At 29.7% G+C, this 21,274-nt stretch overlaps 6 protein-coding genes across 15 annotated transcripts; 3 read left to right on the forward strand and 3 right to left on the reverse strand.

Moving 5' to 3' along the window:
- Positions 1 to 293: 293 nt before the first annotated feature.
- LOC143183955 (ATP synthase subunit C lysine N-methyltransferase) lies at positions 294 to 1,762 on the forward strand. Its single transcript, XM_076385807.1, has 5 exons — positions 294 to 501; positions 601 to 699; positions 882 to 1,054; positions 1,136 to 1,324; positions 1,452 to 1,762. Exons 1-5 carry the CDS (start codon positions 498 to 500, stop codon positions 1,614 to 1,616), a joined length of 630 nt encoding a protein of 209 aa, XP_076241922.1. The 5' UTR covers positions 294 to 497; the 3' UTR covers positions 1,617 to 1,762.
- On the reverse strand, positions 1,686 to 6,424 carry LOC143183952 (sodium-coupled neutral amino acid transporter 9 homolog). 3 transcript variants are annotated; one of them, XM_076385798.1, is made up of 10 exons: positions 6,100 to 6,424; positions 5,819 to 6,019; positions 5,522 to 5,690; positions 5,085 to 5,239; positions 3,550 to 3,707; positions 3,244 to 3,468; positions 3,004 to 3,171; positions 2,724 to 2,926; positions 2,539 to 2,643; positions 1,686 to 2,458 (listed from the first exon to the last, which is right to left on the reverse strand). In XM_076385798.1, the coding sequence occupies exons 2-10, from the start codon at positions 5,980 to 5,982 to the stop codon at positions 2,051 to 2,053; spliced, it is 1,755 nt and encodes a 584-aa protein (XP_076241913.1). In that variant the 5' UTR covers positions 5,983 to 6,019; positions 6,100 to 6,424; the 3' UTR covers positions 1,686 to 2,050. The 3 variants fall into 3 exon arrangements, with proteins under 3 accessions (XP_076241913.1, XP_076241914.1, XP_076241915.1); XM_076385799.1 differs by having other exon boundaries at positions 6,315 to 6,384; XM_076385800.1 differs by lacking the exons at positions 5,085 to 5,239; positions 5,522 to 5,690.
- Positions 4,346 to 14,044, forward strand: Pgm1 (phosphoglucose mutase 1). 3 transcript variants are annotated; one of them, XM_076385802.1, is made up of 8 exons: positions 4,346 to 4,442; positions 7,862 to 8,144; positions 8,763 to 9,201; positions 9,470 to 9,672; positions 9,746 to 9,947; positions 10,014 to 10,206; positions 10,296 to 10,479; positions 10,555 to 13,838. In XM_076385802.1, the coding sequence occupies exons 2-8, from the start codon at positions 7,896 to 7,898 to the stop codon at positions 10,777 to 10,779; spliced, it is 1,695 nt and encodes a 564-aa protein (XP_076241917.1). In that variant the 5' UTR covers positions 4,346 to 4,442; positions 7,862 to 7,895; the 3' UTR covers positions 10,780 to 13,838. The 3 variants fall into 3 exon arrangements, with proteins under 3 accessions (XP_076241917.1, XP_076241918.1, XP_076241916.1); XM_076385803.1 differs by lacking the exon at positions 4,346 to 4,442 and adding an exon at positions 13,916 to 14,044 and having other exon boundaries at positions 7,761 to 8,144; positions 10,555 to 10,707; XM_076385801.1 differs by lacking the exon at positions 4,346 to 4,442 and having other exon boundaries at positions 7,761 to 8,144.
- Positions 14,045 to 14,568: 524 nt separating this feature from the next.
- On the reverse strand, positions 14,569 to 15,484 carry LOC143183956 (U3 small nucleolar ribonucleoprotein IMP3). The gene is made up of 4 exons (XM_076385808.1): positions 15,348 to 15,484; positions 14,949 to 15,263; positions 14,791 to 14,863; positions 14,569 to 14,708 (listed from the first exon to the last, which is right to left on the reverse strand). The coding sequence occupies exons 1-4, from the start codon at positions 15,482 to 15,484 to the stop codon at positions 14,685 to 14,687; spliced, it is 549 nt and encodes a 182-aa protein (XP_076241923.1). The 3' UTR covers positions 14,569 to 14,684.
- On the forward strand, positions 15,280 to 16,612 carry LOC143183957 (small integral membrane protein 8). Of its 5 annotated transcripts, none has more exons than XM_076385813.1 (3): positions 15,280 to 15,298; positions 16,002 to 16,151; positions 16,454 to 16,612. In XM_076385813.1, the coding sequence occupies exons 2-3, from the start codon at positions 16,050 to 16,052 to the stop codon at positions 16,610 to 16,612; spliced, it is 261 nt and encodes an 86-aa protein (XP_076241928.1). In that variant the 5' UTR covers positions 15,280 to 15,298; positions 16,002 to 16,049. The 5 variants fall into 5 exon arrangements, with proteins under 5 accessions (XP_076241928.1, XP_076241927.1, XP_076241924.1 ...); XM_076385812.1 differs by lacking the exon at positions 15,280 to 15,298 and adding an exon at positions 15,411 to 15,547; XM_076385809.1 differs by lacking the exon at positions 15,280 to 15,298 and adding an exon at positions 15,428 to 15,552.
- Got1 (Glutamate oxaloacetate transaminase 1) lies at positions 16,605 to 21,197 on the reverse strand. Of its 2 annotated transcripts, none has more exons than XM_076385805.1 (7): positions 21,015 to 21,197; positions 20,781 to 20,934; positions 20,139 to 20,429; positions 19,597 to 19,853; positions 19,247 to 19,524; positions 19,028 to 19,170; positions 16,605 to 18,937 (listed from the first exon to the last, which is right to left on the reverse strand). In XM_076385805.1, the coding sequence occupies exons 2-7, from the start codon at positions 20,893 to 20,895 to the stop codon at positions 18,774 to 18,776; spliced, it is 1,248 nt and encodes a 415-aa protein (XP_076241920.1). In that variant the 5' UTR covers positions 20,896 to 20,934; positions 21,015 to 21,197; the 3' UTR covers positions 16,605 to 18,773. The 2 variants fall into 2 exon arrangements, with proteins under 2 accessions (XP_076241920.1, XP_076241919.1); XM_076385804.1 differs by having other exon boundaries at positions 20,781 to 20,937.
- Between the last annotated feature and the right edge of the window lie 77 nt (positions 21,198 to 21,274).

Consider the following 21,274-nt stretch of genomic DNA (forward strand, 5'->3'; position numbering starts at 1 on the left):
TGAATTTGGAGTTTTACAAAGTTGGTGTTCGTGAAGAGTTCAAACATTTTGCATTTATTTCAAAAATTTTTGATATTTCTGTTAATCAATTTTTAAAGATGTATGATACTCCTTTCCAAACAGTTATAAAGTCAGTAATTTTTGTTCCTTTCTTCTCTTTTTCTCTTAAATGTGTGATCTAAATTATATTCTTATTCCTTAGAAAACTTCTTTTTTGAATATGGCGCTCAAATTTTTTGTTACTCGGCGACGTATGAAGAATGCAACTACACACATGCTCGTCGATTTTAACCAATCACAGGTTCTTTTAAATGCATGTGATTGGTCAGTACAGGATGCATTTGTAGTGGGGCCTAATATATATATATCGCAACTAAATTGTGGAACGGAAAATATCATTTGAAATTATTGAGATATTGTCCATGTGGGTCACATGTCGCCAAACGAAGTGAAAAAAGTTTTTTCTTTGGTTTACTGACAGGCACTAACAGCGCAAAATGTGTAAGGTTCATTAATTGTAGATTATAAATAATTTGTTGTTACTATCGAAGTAATTTTCTTCGATATTTAATCGTTTTAATAGAGTGTCATTTTAATTAGCAGAGGTTAACGACTTGAATTATATTTTGAATGAAAGTAGTAAGCCCAGCATAGTACAACAAAGGAAAAGACTTTGCTTTTATCTTCTTGGGACAACAGGTAATGAAATTTAATATTTAAAAACCATTCACGATACTTCTCGTGTTTCGAAATTCAGACGCAAAACCTTATTACGAAATTTCTCGTTTTTATTTCTTATCTTTGGTAATAATAAATGATCGTGCATTGTTAAATGACATTATATTAATTATTTTGTCAATAATGTGTGCTATACTTTTTAGGAGGTCTTGCCACAGCTATTAGTATAATATGTATTCCGTTCGTAAGTCCTGCATTTCGCAGGATATGTTTGCCTTATGTACCAGCTACGACAGAACAAGTAGATAATATATTCAAAGCTTTAACTGGAAGATCTGGATCATTAATTGACTTGGGAAGCGGGGATGGACGTATAGTAATTAATTTAAACTTTTACATAATTGCGAAAATGTAATTTATTAGTATGCATTTTGCAAGATTAATGTTCTGTGAACAGGTTTTTGAAGCAGCAAAAACTGGTTTTAAAGCTTATGGAATTGAATTAAATCCTTGGCTGGTATGGTACTCTAAGTTAAAAGCTTTAAGTACAGGATTATCGTCACAGACAACTTTTATAAAACAAAATCTGTGGAAACATAATTTGAGCAAGTATGATAACATTGTCTTATTTGGTGTTGACCAGATGGTAAGTTTTTCTTATTGTGGCAACTAGTTACCTGTATGTTTGTAGTATTTCCTCTTGTGCTCAAGAAATACTAAAATGGATGATATTTTTTTAATGACTAAATGTAATTTATGCTGTGTCTTTGCAGATGCCAGATATAGAAAAAAAAATCTTAACAGAGTTGCAAAAAGAATGTTTTGTAGTTACTTGTAGGTTTCCACTTCCTAATATGCGTGCAATTAACAAGGTTGGCGAAGGACTTGACACTGTTTGGATCTATAAAGTACCTAGAAGGACTCAAAATCATAGTTAGGTGTGAGTTAGTGTATTTATTATTATAAATGTTACATAGTCATAAATAAATTATGCTAAATGAAGCATAGCATGAATTATTATGATTATATGACACATAATAAATCTTTTTATAGCAAATTAATGAATAAATAATCTTTTATGTTATATATATAACATTATTTTAAATACTTTCATATGAAAATATTGCAGTATAACAAAAATACATACTTTGTTTTGTAATATGTACATGATCAAGGTACTTTAACATTCACTACTAGACTGAATCATTTTGCACACACACATACAAAAAAGATATAACATTATTCACTTAAACATTTTAGCACAGTCACATAAACACATATAAATGCATCACTTACTTCTTAATTGTATACTGTATTATTAGAGAGCAAGAGTGTTCATATTGTATTGTTTTAAAATACATATTGAACACATTCATGATTCTGTAATGAAAAACTGAGCCAACAAATTCAAAAAGCCAAATATTGGTATACTTATGTGCAAAAGTGTACAGAATACAGTCATCTTTTTCTGCTGCCTCAAAATTGCTAAATACAACAAACTGGGTAAGGTAAAGACATAGATGAAGCCACTCAAGGCACCTGTATATCGTATTATTGTACCAATGTATGGTACAAAAACTGCAAATAAAATGCATACAGATACCAGAATAACATTAACTATAATAACACAGCCTATATTGAACGTTTTCCATATCGATGAGAGCAACAGCATTCGAAGCATGTATGCAAGCAATGGGTAAACTGTTAACAATTGAAAAAGTAAAACGATGCGAGCACCTACAGTTAGGCCACTCCATTTTTGAAAGTTGTTCAAAAAATTCTAAAAAAAAAAAAGAATATTATTTAGTTTATATTACTTTTAGGATGCGAGCAGTGTAGTAAATACTTTGTATTACTTACGTCCTCGATACACGATTTCTTGAGTGGAAAGCATACATAAAACAATACACCTACTATCATATAAGTTACCATAACAAGAAGATATGCTATTGAAAGGTCTCTTCCCTATAATAAGTGAATTGAATTTTTTATAATAATATAAATATAATATACATGTAATTTATAACGAAGTTAAAGTTACTTACATTTTTACTTTGATCGTGGTTATTTTGCATTACAGTAATTATGATATTATGAATGAAAAATGACATAGCTAATGTACCAGAAAGAGCAGGAAATGAAGATTTCACTGTCCAGCTGTTTTCCCAATCTGTTTCATCCATGTTTATGCCCCATGATATAGATTTAATTAAGACAAATACAATTAAATACATAATCGATGCAGTTCCTGTAAAAAAATATCATTTTAACAGAAAATTTATATTGACGTCGTTAACGGGCGATGACACGGTATTCTTTACTTACCAAGAGAATTGAATTTCGTAAAGAAAGTAGGATTATTAAAATTCAAAAGTGGAAATATTAATAAAGCAAGAAAGAGTGGAACTGTCCTATACAAGTCCCAAATTGGCCCCAAAGAATTATAATCATGAATTACATTTGTAATATTAGTCATTTCTTTTGGGCACAATACTACAAGGAAAATTACTTCTTAGTTGTACTATTGTAAATTATCCCATGTAGACTGTTAACACAGCAATATACCTTCCGATGGATGAGAGGAATTATTAATCTCAGATTGTTGATTTGTTCCAACTATACTATCATGTATGAAATTAACAGAATTGTATAAAAAGTTGGACATCAATACCCAGTAAGCAATAATTGCCCCCAGTAAAACAGTAATACTGAACATTTTAGCAATATATTCTGCCCATTTATTCAGATATATCCGACTCAATTGAATCACCTCTATACCCTTGTATCCACCTTAAATAACAAATATTTATAATTATTATATCAATACTTATACTTTATTATATTATGCATAAAAAATAAATGATTCCGAACCATAATATTTATGTACAACAAGAAGACAGTATGCAGTATATAAACATAGACCGCTCATTACAAGTACAAGAATAATCCCAGGGAAAAAACCAGCCATTTGAATACCCCATGGTATTGTTAACAAAGATGAACCTAATATAGTATTCCATATCGAAAACCTGCAAATATATAAAGATTTAGGACGTCGTCAAATCATCAACTTATTTTTTTGTCTTTTTTTTAAATTTTGAATTCAAATGTGAAACAGAGAACGACATTATTCGTAAAGGACCTAAAATCGAAAAAAAAGAAGTACATATAAAAGTGGGGATAATGGGGAAGACATCATAAAGTATGTGTATTAAGTTTTTCTTTATTGGAAGTCAAGGAAACGCAAGGACAAGGATAGCTGAGGTGAAAATGGAATGGAAGGACCAATAGTGCCTGGTACAGCTGGTTAGGTGCTGGCTACGGGCATTGACCTTTCGGGTGGTCGTCTGTTGCCCAGGCAACCGACAGAGCACTAACCCCTTCTAATGTGAATATACCGTGCAGCAAATACAACCACCCGATGGGTTGTCGAAACGTGAGCGACCGGTAACCGCATTCGCCTCGTATTCTCGTTCGTTTCCATATCTTAAAAACACGCATTGGTCCATAGAAATTCTAAACTTATTCCGAGTTAAACAATACCGAAATGTACCACACATGTAATTTTATGTTCCATACTTTTTTATAAAATAATACATCGGTGCGTGTCTTTAAGATATGGAAACGAATGATTATTATAATAATATATGAATAATTAATAAAAGTGAATTTTAATACTGTGAAAACATAATATCTCGAATTATTGCAACTTTTGATATTTAACTGTTTCACCGAGTTCTGACAAGAAATTTTTAAACAAATTGGTGAGTAACTTTAAATTTTAAGTGAATTTTTCACTTACTGTTTTAATAAATAAAGTTCAAATGCTTTACTCAGATCTTGCTTGTGTTAAACATTACAAAAAAAATATTAAAAATATGATTTATATGTTTGTTTATAAATGTATAGTATCTACTGTTATTTTTCTATTTGTGTAGATAAATCATAGGTATGATTTTGCACTTATTATATAGAATTTTTCTTTGCCATGACATATAATTTACTAGGCAAGATAAGAGACAAGAAAGATGATCTTTAGTACAAAGGAAACATCAGTATGTTTAAAATACATGCGAGCACTTCTGATGCAAGATTTCATTTTTCTCTCGTCATCGACTTACTAAAAATAACATCTGCTGGCAGATAACAAAAAATTTATGAATGTGATTAGATTTCTGAACATAGTACTAAGAGAAATGACCCAGAACTCTTTCTTTATGATAACATGATAGCTGATAATAATTTGTAATTAATAGTACATTATGCCATAACAAAAACTATATTCATATATATATATTTTACTTAGTCAACAAAATATAGAATGTATAAATTCTAGAAATATCCAATGTAAATAATCATAATGACTTTAGTTAACATAATAGAATTTTGTTTTTAATATTACTTACACAGTGACCAAGGAGCTTTGTTTTGATTTAGTATCCTTACATGTAGAGCTTATAGTTTCTTGTTTCAATGAATAAGACTCAGACAAATATTTGCTTGCGAAATCATTCAACACATATTGTCTATTATTTGCTTCATAGATTTCACTATGAAATATCTGTCAAAGAAGAAGTGACAAATATCTTTTAAAATTAATATAATAACAGTACTCAAATATCCATACAAAATAGTCAATCTTTATCTTCAGACATAAGATAATGTTCTCAAAAAAAAGAGTACTTTTATATAAATATTTTATAAAGTTAACTAAACAAACATATAACAATTTGTATATCTATATTTATATGTTATACAACATTTATAAGCTATTCAACCTTGATACTCATAAACACATCCTACTTATAACATGCAATATTTATATAATTTGTGGTATTCTCACCAAGTCTGTATTATGAATTTCATAACAACTGTCTTGTGTTACATTCAGTGGACAAGAGGTACTTAATGACAGAGGTGTAACTAAGACATGATCTTGACTAAGGGGTGGGGGTCTTTTTGGTATTACAGTGACAGTAGAACTAAAACTAGAAGCTTCTAAACTACCATACCTATAAAAAAACACCTATGTTAAACATTTATTGTCAATAGTACTATTAACTATGATTAGTAGCAAATTTGCCAGCAAGTATCATTACATTTAACGGGGAATAGAATAGAATAAAACAGAAATTAGTACTTGAAGTATTTATTTGTAGAAGTAGACTCCAAATCGCTTGTTTCAGAATCTGGAAATATAGCAAAATCCATGCTGGTATGCGATTCAGAAGAAAGTAATGGAGCACTTTCTGATCCACTGTCACGTTGCGTGTCACTGTTCCAATCATTCTTTAACTTATGCATTGTATTTTCAACTTATTCTCATGTCAAACAAATGTGACTATTATGGTAAAATAATAGATTATTTAAGCAGAATAGATGTTGTACATAGTATTGTCAACTATTTCAAAATTTACTTACTTAATGTGTGAACTGTTTTCGCATAAAAGTACTTTATACTAACTATTTAATGAAACATTTATAATAATATTATAGAGCAAACGAACAAAATAAGTAAACAAAAAAAGTGAAACATCCTTAAAACTGTAGTTTCAGTTAGAATACACTCTCACAATTGAAACTTCCGGAAAACTTGTTTTGAACAACTAACTAGCTGTTTTGTAAACCCGCGGTACTTATATCAGACATCCTTGACGTGACAAGATCCCTCCTCCTCGATTTTCTTCGTTGTTAATACTGCTCGGCACAATAAACGATTGGTCGTCGACGATCGTGTGTGATTTTACACGAGTGTTTTCCCGTATCTTCGTGCACCCTCAAAAACGAGAATTATCAAAGCATATATCAAGCAATAAGATATAACTAGCACGACTGACGTAATAGAATATTTTTTCGTTTGAATGTACACTTCTTCCGTGATGTCTCTGGAATCTTTTTGTACATAATAATGCCTTGAATTGTACAAAACATAAGACAAAGATTAGTTTAGTCTCGGTAACCTTCTACTAGATTCTTAACTTTAATCCCATGGCCTGTATTAGGCCATTTTTAAACCATTTTCAGACGCCACAATCTTTTATCATTGTCACCCTCGATGAGTCGAAAAAAGCTATCAATGCGAAAATCAGTTTCTTTGCTGATAAGTTGACTGTGGAAGTTTATGCAAAATAGAATCTTTGTAACAAAAGAGATGTTACATTTTTGTAACAAAAGAGACAAATATTTGTCAACAAGCTTCAGCATTATTATTTAAATAATACATCTTCTTATTTGATTAAATGTAATATTGAAACAACTATCAGTTTAATTGAATATAACCAAACGATTGTTGTTCCTATGATAAGATTATTTGTTGTTAAATTTGAATGAAATAATTCAAATAAATGAGAATAATTTATCTGACCTTGACACGATATAACTTTTCTTGCGTTATGTCTACAACAAAAATAATAAAGTAGGAGAAATGGGTCATTATTTTAAAATGATATTTTCATTTTTGTTCAAGTTTGTTTAACAAACGTTACCAAAACAAGGTAATCATTTCATAGATGAGAACATTCTAGACGAGAGCTTGTGTACGAAGTTTATTTATTTAACGTTGTAGCGATAAGGCAAAGTTTAATTTGGCATTTTTACTAGTTTGGATTTAACATAGTTCATATTGGGCGGAAGTCCACTACCGAGATCAACAACACGTCATCGCGAACTTTAAATCATTGAAATTCTCTATCGAATGTGTGCACACGATTATCAAGTAGTTATACAGCTTAACATTCAAAAGAATATTATTCTCCCCTCGAGGAAATGATATTATCTCTAGAACTACCTAGGTCAATGTATATCTATTCTTATTAAAGTAGACACCAAAATTAGAGTTTTCCAAGAAAAGCACATAAACCAAAAAAATAATATTCATTTAAACATTTCCTTATTTTTATTCTCCATTAATGGAGAAAAATCAGAATGTTCTCAAAGAACAAAATCTACAAAGGAAGTAATCAGTCATTTTGACTCCTCGGTAGTTCTAATGTATTAGACGATTGAGTAAAGCGCGGGCGCGATCTTTTAAGATGGTGACCCATGCCCTTGCGTGTCATTGGCAGACAAAGTTCAGTCTGCTAGCAGACACCGACGGTCGTTGTTATGAAATTTTTTTCTACGAACTGAGATCCTCGTTGAGATCGGACCTGCTCCTTCTAGATACGGTTATTCTTTGTTTCAGTTCCCTTCGTGGTGAACCGTAGTATTTTTGAGACATGTCGAGTACGGTTACGAGCAAAATCGTGGAGACACGAGTCTACGAGGGGCAAAAGCCGGGTACCTCGGGATTGCGAAAAGCTGTACGGGTGTTTATGCAAGAACATTACACGGAAAATTTCGTTCAGGCGATACTCGAAGCGCTTGGTGATCAATTGCCCGGTAGCACGTTGGTCGTGGGCGGTGATGGAAGGTATTATGGGAAGGAAGCAGTTGGAAAAATTATCAGAATCGCGGCAGCGAATGGAGTAAGTTCTTGTTTTATCAGTTTTATCGCTTAGTATTCGGTTTCGTTGAAATATACAGTAGAACTTTGATTGTCTACGTTCTACATTATTAATGATAAGGGTATACTGCCCCCCCGAGATACAGTGACTTAGGTGAGATCTACTTGAGTGGCATGCTCTGCTCTTGGTTCAAGTCTATATTTTATTTGGCTACATCTACTTTCTTAGACACTACAGGATTCACGAGCTTTCATTTGGATAGCACAGCTCTAGAATTTTAAAAAAATGTACATACCACTTTTGAACCATTCTTAGGTATTATGACCTGCTTTAGAAACAATTATTGTTATGAAGGCATGGAGAATTTAAGGCCTTGCTATTTTCACGAAGTCACTATATTTGAAGAATGCAGTATATATTGGGACTGTACTAAATTATAGTTTAATTAATTTTAAAGAATACTTCAGTTTTGAATTGGTTCTTAAGATTAACCAAGGTCCTACTGTACTGTTACTAGCAGTGGAAAGATTTAAGGTCACATTACACAGTTAATGATGTTTTGTAGTCTTTTATCTTGTTTACACAAATTTAGCCAATTTATTTTAGAGCTGTCTTACATATCTTATTGAAATGCTTTAGGTGAAGAAACTGATAGTTGGACAGAATGGGATATTGTCAACTCCGGCAGTTTCCACCATAATTAGGAAATATAAAACTCAAGGTGGAATTGTTCTGACTGCTTCCCATAATCCTGGTGGACCAGATGCTGATTTTGGCATCAAATTCAATTGTGAGAATGGTGGCCCTGCTCCAGATCATGTCACAAATAAGATTTATGAGATTACCAAGTCGCTCAAAAGCTATAAGATTGCTTCTGATATAAACATAGATTTAGACAAAATACAGAGTAGTATTATTCAGGTTGATGGAAATCAATTTACTGTAGATATAATAGACTCTGTGAATGACTATCTAGAGCTTATGAAAGACATTTTTGACTTTTCGAGTATCAAAAAATTACTTCAAGGAAGTAATGAACGACCTCCTTTTAAGGTTCTCATTAACGGAATGAATGGAGGTGTGTTTCTCTAAATAATTTTGAAGTAATATCATAGATGAGGAATAGTATAGGCCTTGAACAATGTAAATTTTTGTTATATAACATACAAGCTTCTGAATGTTTTTAAGTTATCAGTTCAGAACAGAATAGGATTACAATGTTATTGATAATAATGCTTGTGAAATGAAGCATGGTAATAAACAAGTAGAAAAGCTATACCTCATTTGTGATATCTATTCAATTGTTCAAGGTATTTGTTTTATCATAGTTTCATAACATTTTATAGTTACTGGACCATATATAAAACGAATATTTAGTGACGAATTAGGTGTTGATAACTCAAGCATTGTGAATGCAACTCCATTAGAAGATTTTGGAGGACTTCATCCTGATCCAAATTTAACATATGCCAAAGACTTAGTAAATGCTATTAAAAATGGTCCATACGATTTTGGTGCTGCTTTTGATGGGGATGGAGATAGGAATATGGTAAATAAGATTTATAGTTAGGTATAATAGAGAAGAAAATAGTATAAACTTATTTTTATTGTTGTTCTTCTAGATATTAGGCAAAAAGGCTTTCTTTGTTACACCTTCTGATTCCTTAGCAGTATTAGCTGCTAATTTGAATTCAATACCATATTTCAAGAAGACTGGTGTTAAAGGGTTTGCTAGATCTATGCCAACAGGTGCTGCTGTAGATAGAGTAGCAACTAAAACTAACATTAAACTTTTTGAAGTACCCACAGGCTGGAAATATTTTGGTATGTTCTTACTTTAATTAGAATTACACTTAATAGCAGGTTTCATCATTAATGTCGTATTAATAGGTAATTTAATGGATGCTGGGCATCTGTCTCTTTGTGGGGAAGAAAGTTTTGGTACTGGTTCTGACCATATTCGTGAAAAAGATGGAATATGGGCATGCCTTGCATGGCTTAGTGTAATTGCAAACCTTGGAAAACCTGTAGAAGAAATATTATTAAATCACTGGCAAACATATGGAAGGAACTTCTTTACAAGGTCCATTTTTTAATAACGATTGAACTAGTATAGATGAGTATTTTTTCATATTTCTCTTAAATATGTACTGATTATTTGTTATGTATCAGGTATGATTATGAAAATTGTGAATCTGACGGGGCAAATAAAATGATGCAGCAAATTGAAACAGCAATACAAAAACCCGAATTTGTGGGTACAAAGTTGACAGCTGAAGGTAAAACATACGTTGTAAAATTAGGTGACAATTATTCTTATGTAGATCCTGTTGATGCCAGCAAAGCTAGTAAACAGGTACTGTATAATTTTACAGTGAAAGATAATTCTGCTATAAGAATTTAAATTTCTTATACAATTTTATATCGACAGGGATTACGAATATTATTTGAAGATGGTTCCCGTATAATATATCGTCTGTCTGGTACAGGAAGTTCTGGAGCGACAATTCGTGTATATGTTGATAGTTACGAAAATGATCCGGCGTCTTTAACGAAAGATGCTCAAGAAGTTCTTAAACCGTTGGTTAATATTGCACTAGAGTTCAGTAAAATACGAGAATGTACCGGACGTGATGCACCAACCGTTATCACATAATAATACGTGCTCTTCATTGTTGATATTTATTTTATTCAAGGCATATGCTCAAAAAGAAAAGAAGTGAAATCGTTTTATAACGTACATTGCTTAAATAATAAGAATATTTTCATGCATTATTTTCAATTATGCATCGATGAATATTACAATTTATAGCATTTTATTACATAATTAATACCAATACATAAACAGAAAGTATGTTTATACGAGCGACTATTTTATACGGAATATGATTTTATAATCAAATGACTACTTTTACATAGATCATGTTGGTGCAAGTTGTCCGAATACAAAGAATTTATAGGAAATTTTCTAGCAATATAACATGATCGATAATCACGTGTAATTATTACATAGTCAAATCATTCGACATGATAGAACATGTAGTATGCTATAAATGAATAATAACGTATTTCACTCATTTTTCAAGAAAATGAAATAATACTTATTTCATTGTGAAAATCTATACGTCTGATATGGCTGTTAAAAATAGAGTTCAACCAAATGCAAAATCAAGATTTTTTAAATTTAATCATTTTAAGATCACGTGTGTTTATATGTGAATGCATTATTTACAGAAGGTGTTCAAGCATACATAAGGTGGAAATAGTTTAACCCTTCGGTGCTTGTATAGTGTACAAACTTGTAAAATATTGCAATATGTTTTAACTTACATTTGTTTAAAAATCGTCAGCTTTTATTATACATCTCACAAGTGATACAAAGGTAGTTGATGTGTATTTTATATAATTGAATTTTTTAAATAACTATGCGTGTATATACATACGATACATCACGATATTGACATCGGAGGGTTAACGAAAAAGTGTAACTTCAATTATAATTGAAACTAATATGCCATGTTATAGTGATTGATTTTGAATCATATTGAAACTGATTTAATCATTTATTTATTTGGCAACGATGCGGTTGTCCATCCAAACAATGTAGGCATAACGTTTGTTGTGTATTTAATAACAAACTCAATGTCAACATAAAAATTATTTCTCTTATTTTAATCTGGTATACGCGAAGGAAGGTATAAAGCCAAAAGGGAGACAGAGTGCAAAATATTTTGTGGAAAAATAGAATTACATCCAGCATATGTTTCTCGTAATGGTTGTAAATAATTGTACAATATTTATAATTATTATTTTTGTAACCAAACATATGAACCATTTGCTTTCTCAAAAGCCAAATTTTATTTTTGATATAAAAAAGCTGATCATTGATAAATATGTATGCATATGAACATTGCATTTAAAAAAATAATTCTTTGTAGATTTTCATGCAATTTTTCTTTAAAAATTATTTTTGTTTTTCTAGATAATAATTTCATATGACTGGGAAATATTAAGAGCTTTTTATGTTATTGCTGTATATTATTACTAGCCATTCTTCACATTAATAATTATTTAAAGTATTGTAATTATTTAGTTTTATTTTCTACTTGTCTATGTAGTGTATGAAAAATAATTATAATTTTCTTGTTTTACTGTTAAATTGTAAAATGAAATATGAATTGGTAAAACTAAAGAAGAAAAGCAAGAATGTATGTAGGAAACGCTGTTTCAAATTTCTAAAAATCATGGAAAACATTTTTCAAGATCATGATTTAGCGAAATTTGAAATCATGAGTATATTTTATATAAATTGAGAATGTTCATTAATGAGATATTCAGCACACTGAATATTGTAGGTGTATTAAATGATTTTGTATATAATTTCAATATACTGATCTGTTAGTAATTTAGTATAATGCACACATTAAGCTATATCATTTTTAATACTATAGATTTAATTACTTGTGCACATACATATTTCCAGCATAAACAAATTTTTGTCATGTTATGACATTTGCGAAATGTGCAGAATATCTCGTTAAAAGTAATTGATAGAATAGGATACACTTTAAAATTTGTATTAAGAAAACGATGATAAGATTGTGAACATGTAATGTTCATAAGAGCGATGAAAAAGTTAATTGGTGTTATCTATATGTAGCAAAATTTATAATCCGTATAAATGGAGGCCAAAGGAAAGAATACAACTTTAACAAAATTTTTATTTACAATTAACAAGTTACATTGTGGAAGCGCGTCATTCATTTCAATTACGTTTATTTCATTTACATAAAAAGTTTCAAACAATGGCAGTATGCAGCAATAGATGTGTGAAAAAAGTGCAACATGTTTTTGTAAAATGAAAATATGAAATCGTAAAGATTGATATACATTGGTAACTACACAACTATATTTTTTTAATTCACTGTTCAGTACTTCTGAGAGAGTTCAAGATGAAATTTTGTAAATAGTTGAAAGATAGGAGGATACTTGGGGACCTGAGCCGACACAATTCCCATTCACTTTCTTAGTTACACCACAAAAGTGTTTCCTTGATTAATGAATGGTACTAATTGCTTATATTTCAAAACAACATAATACCGCTCGAAGAAAATTTGTTCAACAAAAATTTAGACACAATTAGAAATTTGTGGATCAAATAATTAGACGAATAATGTGGGCTACAAATTGTATAGTTTTTAATATTCTTCTGATTTTTACAGTCCTCATTTGTGGTGTAACATGAATATGCAATGCGGTTGGAGTGTCATAGAGACCAGCAATGACTGCCGATTTAAATATAAAACTATTAACATGTAACATTTGTATCATATCAAATACTAATTATTCATTCTAGGTGTATGAGTGAATGGTGCTCCATAAATACACGTGATCTTAGATTGTAGTGATGTATCAGACAACAGAAAATGTAAATTATGAAATGTATCATTTTTTACGTTGCGTGATTTTCGAAAAAAATTTAATTATTTTGTCGTTGGAAAACTGTATTATAGATTTGTAAGGGTGAAATACGTCCGTTGTTCTTTGGTAAAGCAAAATAAGGTCAAGTTTCATGCGATATTAGAACTCGAAACTTTATTATTCCAACAAAATAAAAATGTATCGATAAGAGTACATTTAAAACTTCCAAGTTCACGATTTGTATATCGTGAAGAATAATGAAAATATGATTTTTAATAAATCGAATTTCACTTTATCGAAAAATTGTTCTATTTTTTACTAGAATATTTTGTTTAAAAATAACTGAAAATGAAATTCAAAAATTATTCTAGGTTCTATTACGGAAACTTCCGTTTCCGGTTCTATCACTTGCGTCACGAGACGATTCAAAATGAAGAATTATTTTAATAGTAAAACGAGTAAAAATATTAATGAATGGTCAAGCTTTTGTTCTTCTTGCTTATCGAACGTACAATCGTTATGTAGTATTGGAGAACCATCGTGTTTAGACGAATTAATTGACAAATCACAAAAAGAATTAAATGTACAGAAGAGTATAGAAGAAAGTGAAAATATTTTTAGAGCTAATAATGCAATTATTTATAAGGAAGACAATAATAAAAAGCCGACTTTGAAGAATGAAAAAGTCAAATATAGCGAATCATTAGAGAAAGCAAATACACGTATCTGTAATACAGAAAGTATTTTAAATCGTCGTAAGCGCATACTTGAAATTGTGCAATCAATGTTAAATCTCAGGTGAGTATTTAGTTACACTAATTCTATTACTCAATTTTATTTTATTGTCATCTTTGTTCCTTAGTAATTACGTCGATGATATGCATACAATTATACTACAAGGAATTTACAAAAAACGAACTATTGAAAAACATCAAAAAGATGTCAATAAACGTCTGTTTGATAACAAAAACGCTTTGAAAAATCAAGCTCTTCCTATATATACCTATAGTTCACTATGTGTTAAAAAAAATTAATAATTTATGTAAGAAATTGTTTCACATAAAAATAATGTTAATATTATTTTAAGAAATATTACTACAAGATATACATAATAATGTTATTTCAGTACTTCTAGTTATTCTATGCCATATCAAAGTCATCCCTCTGTAAAAGAGAAATGCAGAAAATTATTAAGTATAATAAATATAGGTACAATTACTGTATGCTATATAAATATAATACTTACAGCATTATTATATTCTAATACATGTTTCTTAATGGCAGATGTATCAACCCAAGTTACAAAATCTTCTAAATTCCTGTAATCCATATAAATTATATTAACTCATGTAAATGATGAGCTATTAATAATTTTATATGCTTTGAAAAATTTATTATTTTTACCTTGTTACTAAAAATGCTGGATCTTTGACAACTTCTGCTCCAACTCGAACATGGCCTTGTTCTACCAATTGTGTTGCCATTTTAATGTTCTGGCTCATTTTGTTTCGTACCATAACAACTGGTAATCGTCTTCTACAAAACGAACCTGCTGTTATTGTTTGTGTTAATGACAAATCCCACTTTGTTGGTATAAGCCCCATTATGTATAATTTTTCTAGTAACAGTGCACTCTGTTCCACTCTAAATGGATGTTCTGCATCAAGTTCTTTAATTTTTTTGCCTAATTCCCGAATTTCCCTTGATAATTTGTTGTATCTGTAATAATTCAAATTTAAAATTTTAATATAAATGTAAATATCGCATAAAATTATAATATTAAGGTTGTTATAATTGTCATACTTTGTATAGTCCTCTCTTTTTTGTATTCTATATCGTTTCAAAATTTTCACTTCGTGCAAATTGTTGTCAGCCTCCCATGATATGAAATCAACCTTTTTTAACAACTTTTGTTCATGATATTTTAATTTTCGAACCATGTTTGTTAAGAACTTTTAATATCACGTGGAGAACACTTATATTTTCGCTCGGGAGTAAAATAGGTTATGTATGTTCCTGTCAATGTTGTGTAGTTTCCAATGAAAAGTAATACACTGTAAATTTAACGTATTTGACAATAAATTTAATTAATTGCAGATTAATTCATTAAGAAATTATTCATAATTCGGAACTTGTCAGTTTCTCGTCTTAATTGTTGAGCAAATATTTTTAAATTATTATATTTTTATTAATAACAAAAACACATCAATAATGTGCTAATTGTAAAAATACACATGTAATGTACATAAGTTTTAATTATTGACACATAACAGTGTTATTCTAATTATTTTAGATTTATTTTTTAATTAATCGTTGAAAAGGTTACATAAAGCTTTCTAATTGTAACACAAAAAGTTGTATAACAAATTGAAATTAGGGAAGGATTAAAATCTTAATTAACAATTGACTTTTACGTGTATAACAGTTCTGTTATAGATGAAGATTTAATTGTTACAGAAATTTTAAGTTAAGACTTTGGAGTAAAAATTGTTTTTAAAATTCACAATGGATAAAAAGAATCAGGACCCAGCTCCAGGTGATGGATTGCGTTCCTTGAGAAGTACTGCACTGTTTCGTGCAGTTAATTATGAATTATATGTCAAACCAGTAAGATAATCTCAATAGTATATGTACTGTCGTTTAAAAATTTGGGACATGTTGTGATTTCAAAACAAATAAGGTTCTATTCCAAGTAAATAACTTTGCTATTGAGAATATTATCTTAGGGTAGTAATGGAAGTGTACCTAATTATAACTGAGTAATTATAAAAATAAAAATTAGAATTATATTATACTTATTTAATTTCCTCATAAGTACTGTTTAGTAATGAAAAATGCTCCAAACTTTTAAGTGACAGTGTTTATATGTTTCAAGGTCTCATGGTATATACAAATACATTATATTCCAGAATAAAATGATAATGATTTTTGGAGCAGTAACCATGCTCAGTTGCATGGGCTATATTATTTATATGCGTCAAAAATATGATACTACACAGTATTATACAGCAGTAACAGGAGATGGCTCACTTGTTTCAAAAAAGAAAACATCTAAATGGGTAGACTGATTAAAATTCTTTTATGTAAATTAGCAACAATTACATACACAAGTTATACATTGTTGACAAGATTATTTATATACTACAGTTTACACCTGAATGAGTAAATTGTTAACTACCTAATTTTGCTTACACTTATTGTGTGATATGTAAACATATATAACAATTATGTGACATATAAATACAAGTATATTTGTTTACAAGTCTACGTTTTAACATCCCCTGTTAAGAATATCTGCTATAACATTTATTCAGTTTGATGCTACATTCCTATTCCCCTAATTTCTATTGCAGTACATAAAATTTCAAACTTTGTGTAAATGCGCGTTAAAACTAGAGTAGTATCCTTTTTAGCATTGGTTTTTTTACAAAATTATACATTATCTTATAAAATATAAATAGCATTCTGCGCCACATTTATTTTATGTATAAATACATAGAAAAGTAATGCTTGTCACTGCATATTCAAGTCATCGATTTTGGCAGTATGTACAAGATGATTTAAAGTTCGTGAGTAATTTTTACAAAAATTTTATGGTTGTGAATTTGGTCCAGACTTTTGAACAAGGAGTGTTCTAAGCTTAAAACTCGTAACAATGTTACTAAAAATATATATGTATATATATATGTATGTATATAGATATTTTGTAAATGTTACAAATGTATACAGTTTTCTTTTCATGTGTTCTATGTATATAAACATTTAAAATATTGCCAATGTATGGGTACATAAAATAATGAAACGTATTAATTCAAATTTGTAAATTAAAAAAGATCTGATTGTGTTCTCTATGTAGTATTTGGAAGATGCATATAGAACTATTACTATGTGTCAATCGTTTATCGTATTAATTTTGATTGTAAATTTTATACCCTTCACATCTACAATTTTAAACTGTTATGGAAGCATCTAGCAAATAAAGAGTTAGAATTATATATAATACACAACAAATATCTATAACACTCGTGTTATACAAGAACTGTACATTCATTTTATTAAGTATCGTAATTCATTTAATGATGTATTGATTTTTTACTAACTTTACTGAAATGATACTTATGTCATCAGTACATTTAAATTGTAAAATATGTTGTATATAAAACTGATTCTCTGTTTTAAATAGAAAAAATATAGTGTTTCAATTGCTCTTCTTTTCTTGTACATACATCGTTTAAAACCATAACAATTGATGTTTTACTTAGAGTGTAATATTAAACAGGAACTAACAGTAACAATGGTTTGTAACGTTTAAAGATTTTAATAGCTTCGAATTTTAATTCTTGGTATGTGTAAATGATCAATAATGAATGTTAAATTAATCGCTTATTATTAAAATAGTTGAAATGCTACTTTTACATTTATTTTACAAAAAAGTAATTGATTTCAATTCTTAATATCATTAATAAAATTGTATTTATGGAAACATTCAGAGTTTCTCATACTTAAGGTCATTTGAAGATCAATATATTATATGTAATTAAACCCGTTCTTTAAGAATATAATTTTAAAAAAGATTATTTATAATTTCTTCTTCCAACATATTTTTTTACAATTAAGAGCAAGAAATAAGATTTAAAATCTCAAATATGTTGATAGACTGTCTTTGGAAAATATACACAAAATATGTAAAGTTTATAGTTGATGTTATATGTTCTCACTATTTCTAAATATTTCATAATTCGGTAAAAATATAGTATCAAAATCAATTTTTGTGATAAACGTTTTTTAATAATCTATAAAGTATTAAGCTCGATTGAAAAGATTTTAATAATAAGCGATTATACTGTCACACATTAAAATTTGGCAATTCATAATACTTTATGGCACTTTGTACTTTTACAGATAAGGCGATTTGTAACGAAATGATTTGGCTTTGGATAGAGAAAAAAAAAATAATGCGGCTTGTGTCGATTTTCAAAGCTTCCAAGAATGAAGGGTACATGCAAATAACATTTAGTTAAATCTATATATACAAATGTTAGTGAAGTTAAAAAAAGAGAGGATTATAACAGAAACATAATGAAAATATCATCTATTGAAAATTTCTATAACTCTAATATAACTTGAGTGTGTATAAAATATTGCCATACTTCAACGATGCTTTCAGTACTAAAGCATTAACAACAAATATACTTGTTGCGATACAACATCGCATTCTAAGAATCCACTTCAACATATACAATTTTTTTCACTTTCTGGAAATAATACGACAGTTTCATAAATGGCATTTGCTACATAGTCCAAGTTAAATTCATTTAATCCGCACATATTTATTCTTCCGCTTCGCAACATGTAGATGTGATAGTGATTGATCAAATGTTCAACTTGTCTCTCTGAAATAATTAGAATTAATATAATATTATAGTTAGAGTTAATAATATTCCTGAAAATAAGAAAATGGAATAATTTTTGTGAATACTGACCAGTAAGACCGGTATAAGAGAACATTCCAATTTGTTGAGTAATATGTTCCCAGGAACCTGGAGTTCCTAATCGAATCAGTCTTTCGTGTAAACTTTTTCGCATTTCTTTTATTCTATTCGACATGGTGCAGATATGACCTTTCCTAAAACATGTTTAAACCACAATTTAGAAATACGAAATTTCTTCAGTGATCCAATTTTTCTTGACACATAACATACCATTCTTTAAAAAGATCTGGATTTCGTAGTACTGTTGCTACTATTCTTGCACCGTGATTTGGTGGATTACTATACATTCCTCGAACGATTAAGGTCAATTGAGACTTTGTTTGTGCTATTTCTTTTGCATCAGACATTACAACTACTAAATTCCCAACTCTTTCGTTGTACAATCCAAAATTCTTAGCAAAACTTTGAGTACACATAAATTCTATTCCACGCTCAGCAAACAGTCTTACAGCGAAAGCATCTTTATCTAGATCTCCACTAGCAAATCCCTGAAAATATATATTCAATTTCGATCACTTTCAAAATGATTATGTCTTATAAAGAAATGCAAAGTTATTAACCTGATATGCACTATCAAAAAGTGGGAATAGACGTTTCTCCTGTATTACATCTGCTATCTTATTCCACTGTTCTGGAGTTGGATCACATCCAGTGGGATTATGGGCACAAGCATGAAGAATAATTACAGCATTTTCTGGAGCATCGCCAAGATCTTTGAGCATTCCTTCTATGTCAACATTGCGAGTAGTAGGATTCCAATATATATATTCGCAAGCTTTCTTAAATCCTCCATTTATGAACACAAGTTTATGATTTTCTGTGAACATACTTACATTAAGTATTTTGTACATTAACCCTTATCATACCAAGGTAGAAGTCATTCAGAGTTAAAATACAAATATCCAAGTATGAGAATTCAAAAAACTGAAGCTAATACCTGAAAAGATTTTGAAACAAGAACTGGAAATTTGAGAATTTAAAAATCTGAAAACTTAAATTTGATTGTGTTGGAGAAATAGTAATGGAGACCCTGAGTGACTTCTTCTCAGTATACTAAGACTTGAATGAATCTTTTTTATTATGTAAATTTTGTAACATTTACCCCATGTGGGTCTGCTGTAGTAAAATGTATCATAATGCAGAATACGACATAAAAATTCAGCTGCAACACGCAATGCTCCAGTACCAGATAATGTCTGAATACCAAAAGCACGATTTTGTGCAATAACAGGAGAATCTGTTCCCAGCAACATGGTTGTTGCTGCTTGGCTAAAAGCATCCAATCCCAAAACAGGGAGATATTCATGATTTTGCAGTTCATCTGCAGCTAACGATTTCTCCACTTTTCTCACAACTGGTAATACCCATGGCTTTCCTTCATTGGTACGATAAGCTAGGAACAATTCAAATTGACTATAATTTCTGAGAGTTAATTTCAAATTAGTTAACTATATGTTATAAACATCCAACATATAAGCAATAATTACTCTCCGTTAAAGCAATAAACAAGTGTCTATCCTATACAATGTGTTACATAAGAGACAGATACTTCTGGAGGTCATTCAAGATCATCTTCATTGAGAGTGAAAATGAATGAACCACAAAAATGATTTTGTCACTATATATTTGTATATTATATTTAAACATCATTTTCAAGCGGTTAAACAGATGTATATCCGAATTCTATATTTATAGTACGTTACAAGTATAAATAGATGTGTTAAAAAAATATATATATACGTACCTCCTATCGATAAATTTACTTTTTTTTCGTAAGTATCCTCCACGAAGGCTTTTTGAAGAGCAAAAACTTCTATCGGAGGTCCTAATTTAATCCCACTGAATCTCGTCGTAGACATTTTTACAGATTTTTTTAAACTGGCGATAGCTGGTGATAGCTACTGTATGTAACCAACGATTTAAACTAACTTAATCTGATCGCACCATTTTATACAAAAGAACAAACACATCTACAAACCTCTTGTAACTGCCACGCGTACCACGTATTTCGACTTTTTATTTCCAGATATTATAGATAACAAAACTTTTCGGCTTGAACATCCATACTCAACTGATATGAAAAACTTGACGGCCGCTAGGTTACATTAACTTCTGCCAATGATTCAAATTAACTTTACATGTGTACGTTACATACGTGTAGCTTTGCAGCTGGTGTTTGCAGTTAGAATGTAACAAATTTCTAAATTTTCATTTTTCGCTATACTAAATAACTACATA

This window comes from Calliopsis andreniformis, chromosome 9, assembly GCF_051401765.1.
Source record: "Calliopsis andreniformis isolate RMS-2024a chromosome 9, iyCalAndr_principal, whole genome shotgun sequence".
In the NCBI taxonomy this organism is placed as follows: Eukaryota; Metazoa; Arthropoda; class Insecta; order Hymenoptera; family Andrenidae; genus Calliopsis; species Calliopsis andreniformis.

Coding starts and splice junctions, on each gene's coding strand:
- LOC143183955 (XM_076385807.1), top strand. Junction 1,055..1,135: donor GAAGCGGGGATGGACGTATA/GTAATTAATTTA, acceptor TTCTGTGAACAG/GTTTTTGAAGCAGCAAAAAC. Junction 1,325..1,451: donor TATTTGGTGTTGACCAGATG/GTAAGTTTTTCT, acceptor GTGTCTTTGCAG/ATGCCAGATATAGAAAAAAA.
- LOC143183952 (XM_076385798.1), bottom strand. CDS start 5,982: ATGCATAAGTTAAAGAATGATTGGAACAGTGACACGCAACGTGACAGT. Junction 3,708..5,084: donor CAAAGCTCCTTGGTCACTGT/GTAAGTAATATT, acceptor ATATATTTGCAG/GTTTTCGATATGGAATACTA. Junction 2,459..2,538: donor AGAAATCGTGTATCGAGGAC/GTAAGTAATACA, acceptor TTTTTTTTTTAG/AATTTTTTGAACAACTTTCA.
- Pgm1 (XM_076385802.1), top strand. CDS start 7,896: ATGTCGAGTACGGTTACGAGCAAAATCGTGGAGACACGAGTCTACGAG. Junction 10,207..10,295: donor GGAAGGAACTTCTTTACAAG/GTCCATTTTTTA, acceptor GTTATGTATCAG/GTATGATTATGAAAATTGTG. Junction 10,480..10,554: donor CCAGCAAAGCTAGTAAACAG/GTACTGTATAAT, acceptor TTATATCGACAG/GGATTACGAATATTATTTGA.
- LOC143183956 (XM_076385808.1), bottom strand. CDS start 15,484: ATGGTTCGAAAATTAAAATATCATGAACAAAAGTTGTTAAAAAAGGTT. Junction 15,264..15,347: donor AAAAGAGAGGACTATACAAA/GTATGACAATTA, acceptor GAATTATTACAG/ATACAACAAATTATCAAGGG. Junction 14,864..14,948: donor CCAGCATTTTTAGTAACAAG/GTAAAAATAATA, acceptor TATGGATTACAG/GAATTTAGAAGATTTTGTAA.
- LOC143183957 (XM_076385813.1), top strand. CDS start 16,050: ATGGATAAAAAGAATCAGGACCCAGCTCCAGGTGATGGATTGCGTTCC. Junction 16,152..16,453: donor ATGAATTATATGTCAAACCA/GTAAGATAATCT, acceptor ATTATATTCCAG/AATAAAATGATAATGATTTT.
- Got1 (XM_076385805.1), bottom strand. CDS start 20,895: ATGTCTACGACGAGATTCAGTGGGATTAAATTAGGACCTCCGATAGAA. Junction 20,430..20,780: donor AGTAAATTTATCGATAGGAG/GTACGTATATAT, acceptor AATTGTTCCTAG/CTTATCGTACCAATGAAGGA. Junction 19,171..19,246: donor CCAGATCTTTTTAAAGAATG/GTATGTTATGTG, acceptor AACATGTTTTAG/GAAAGGTCATATCTGCACCA.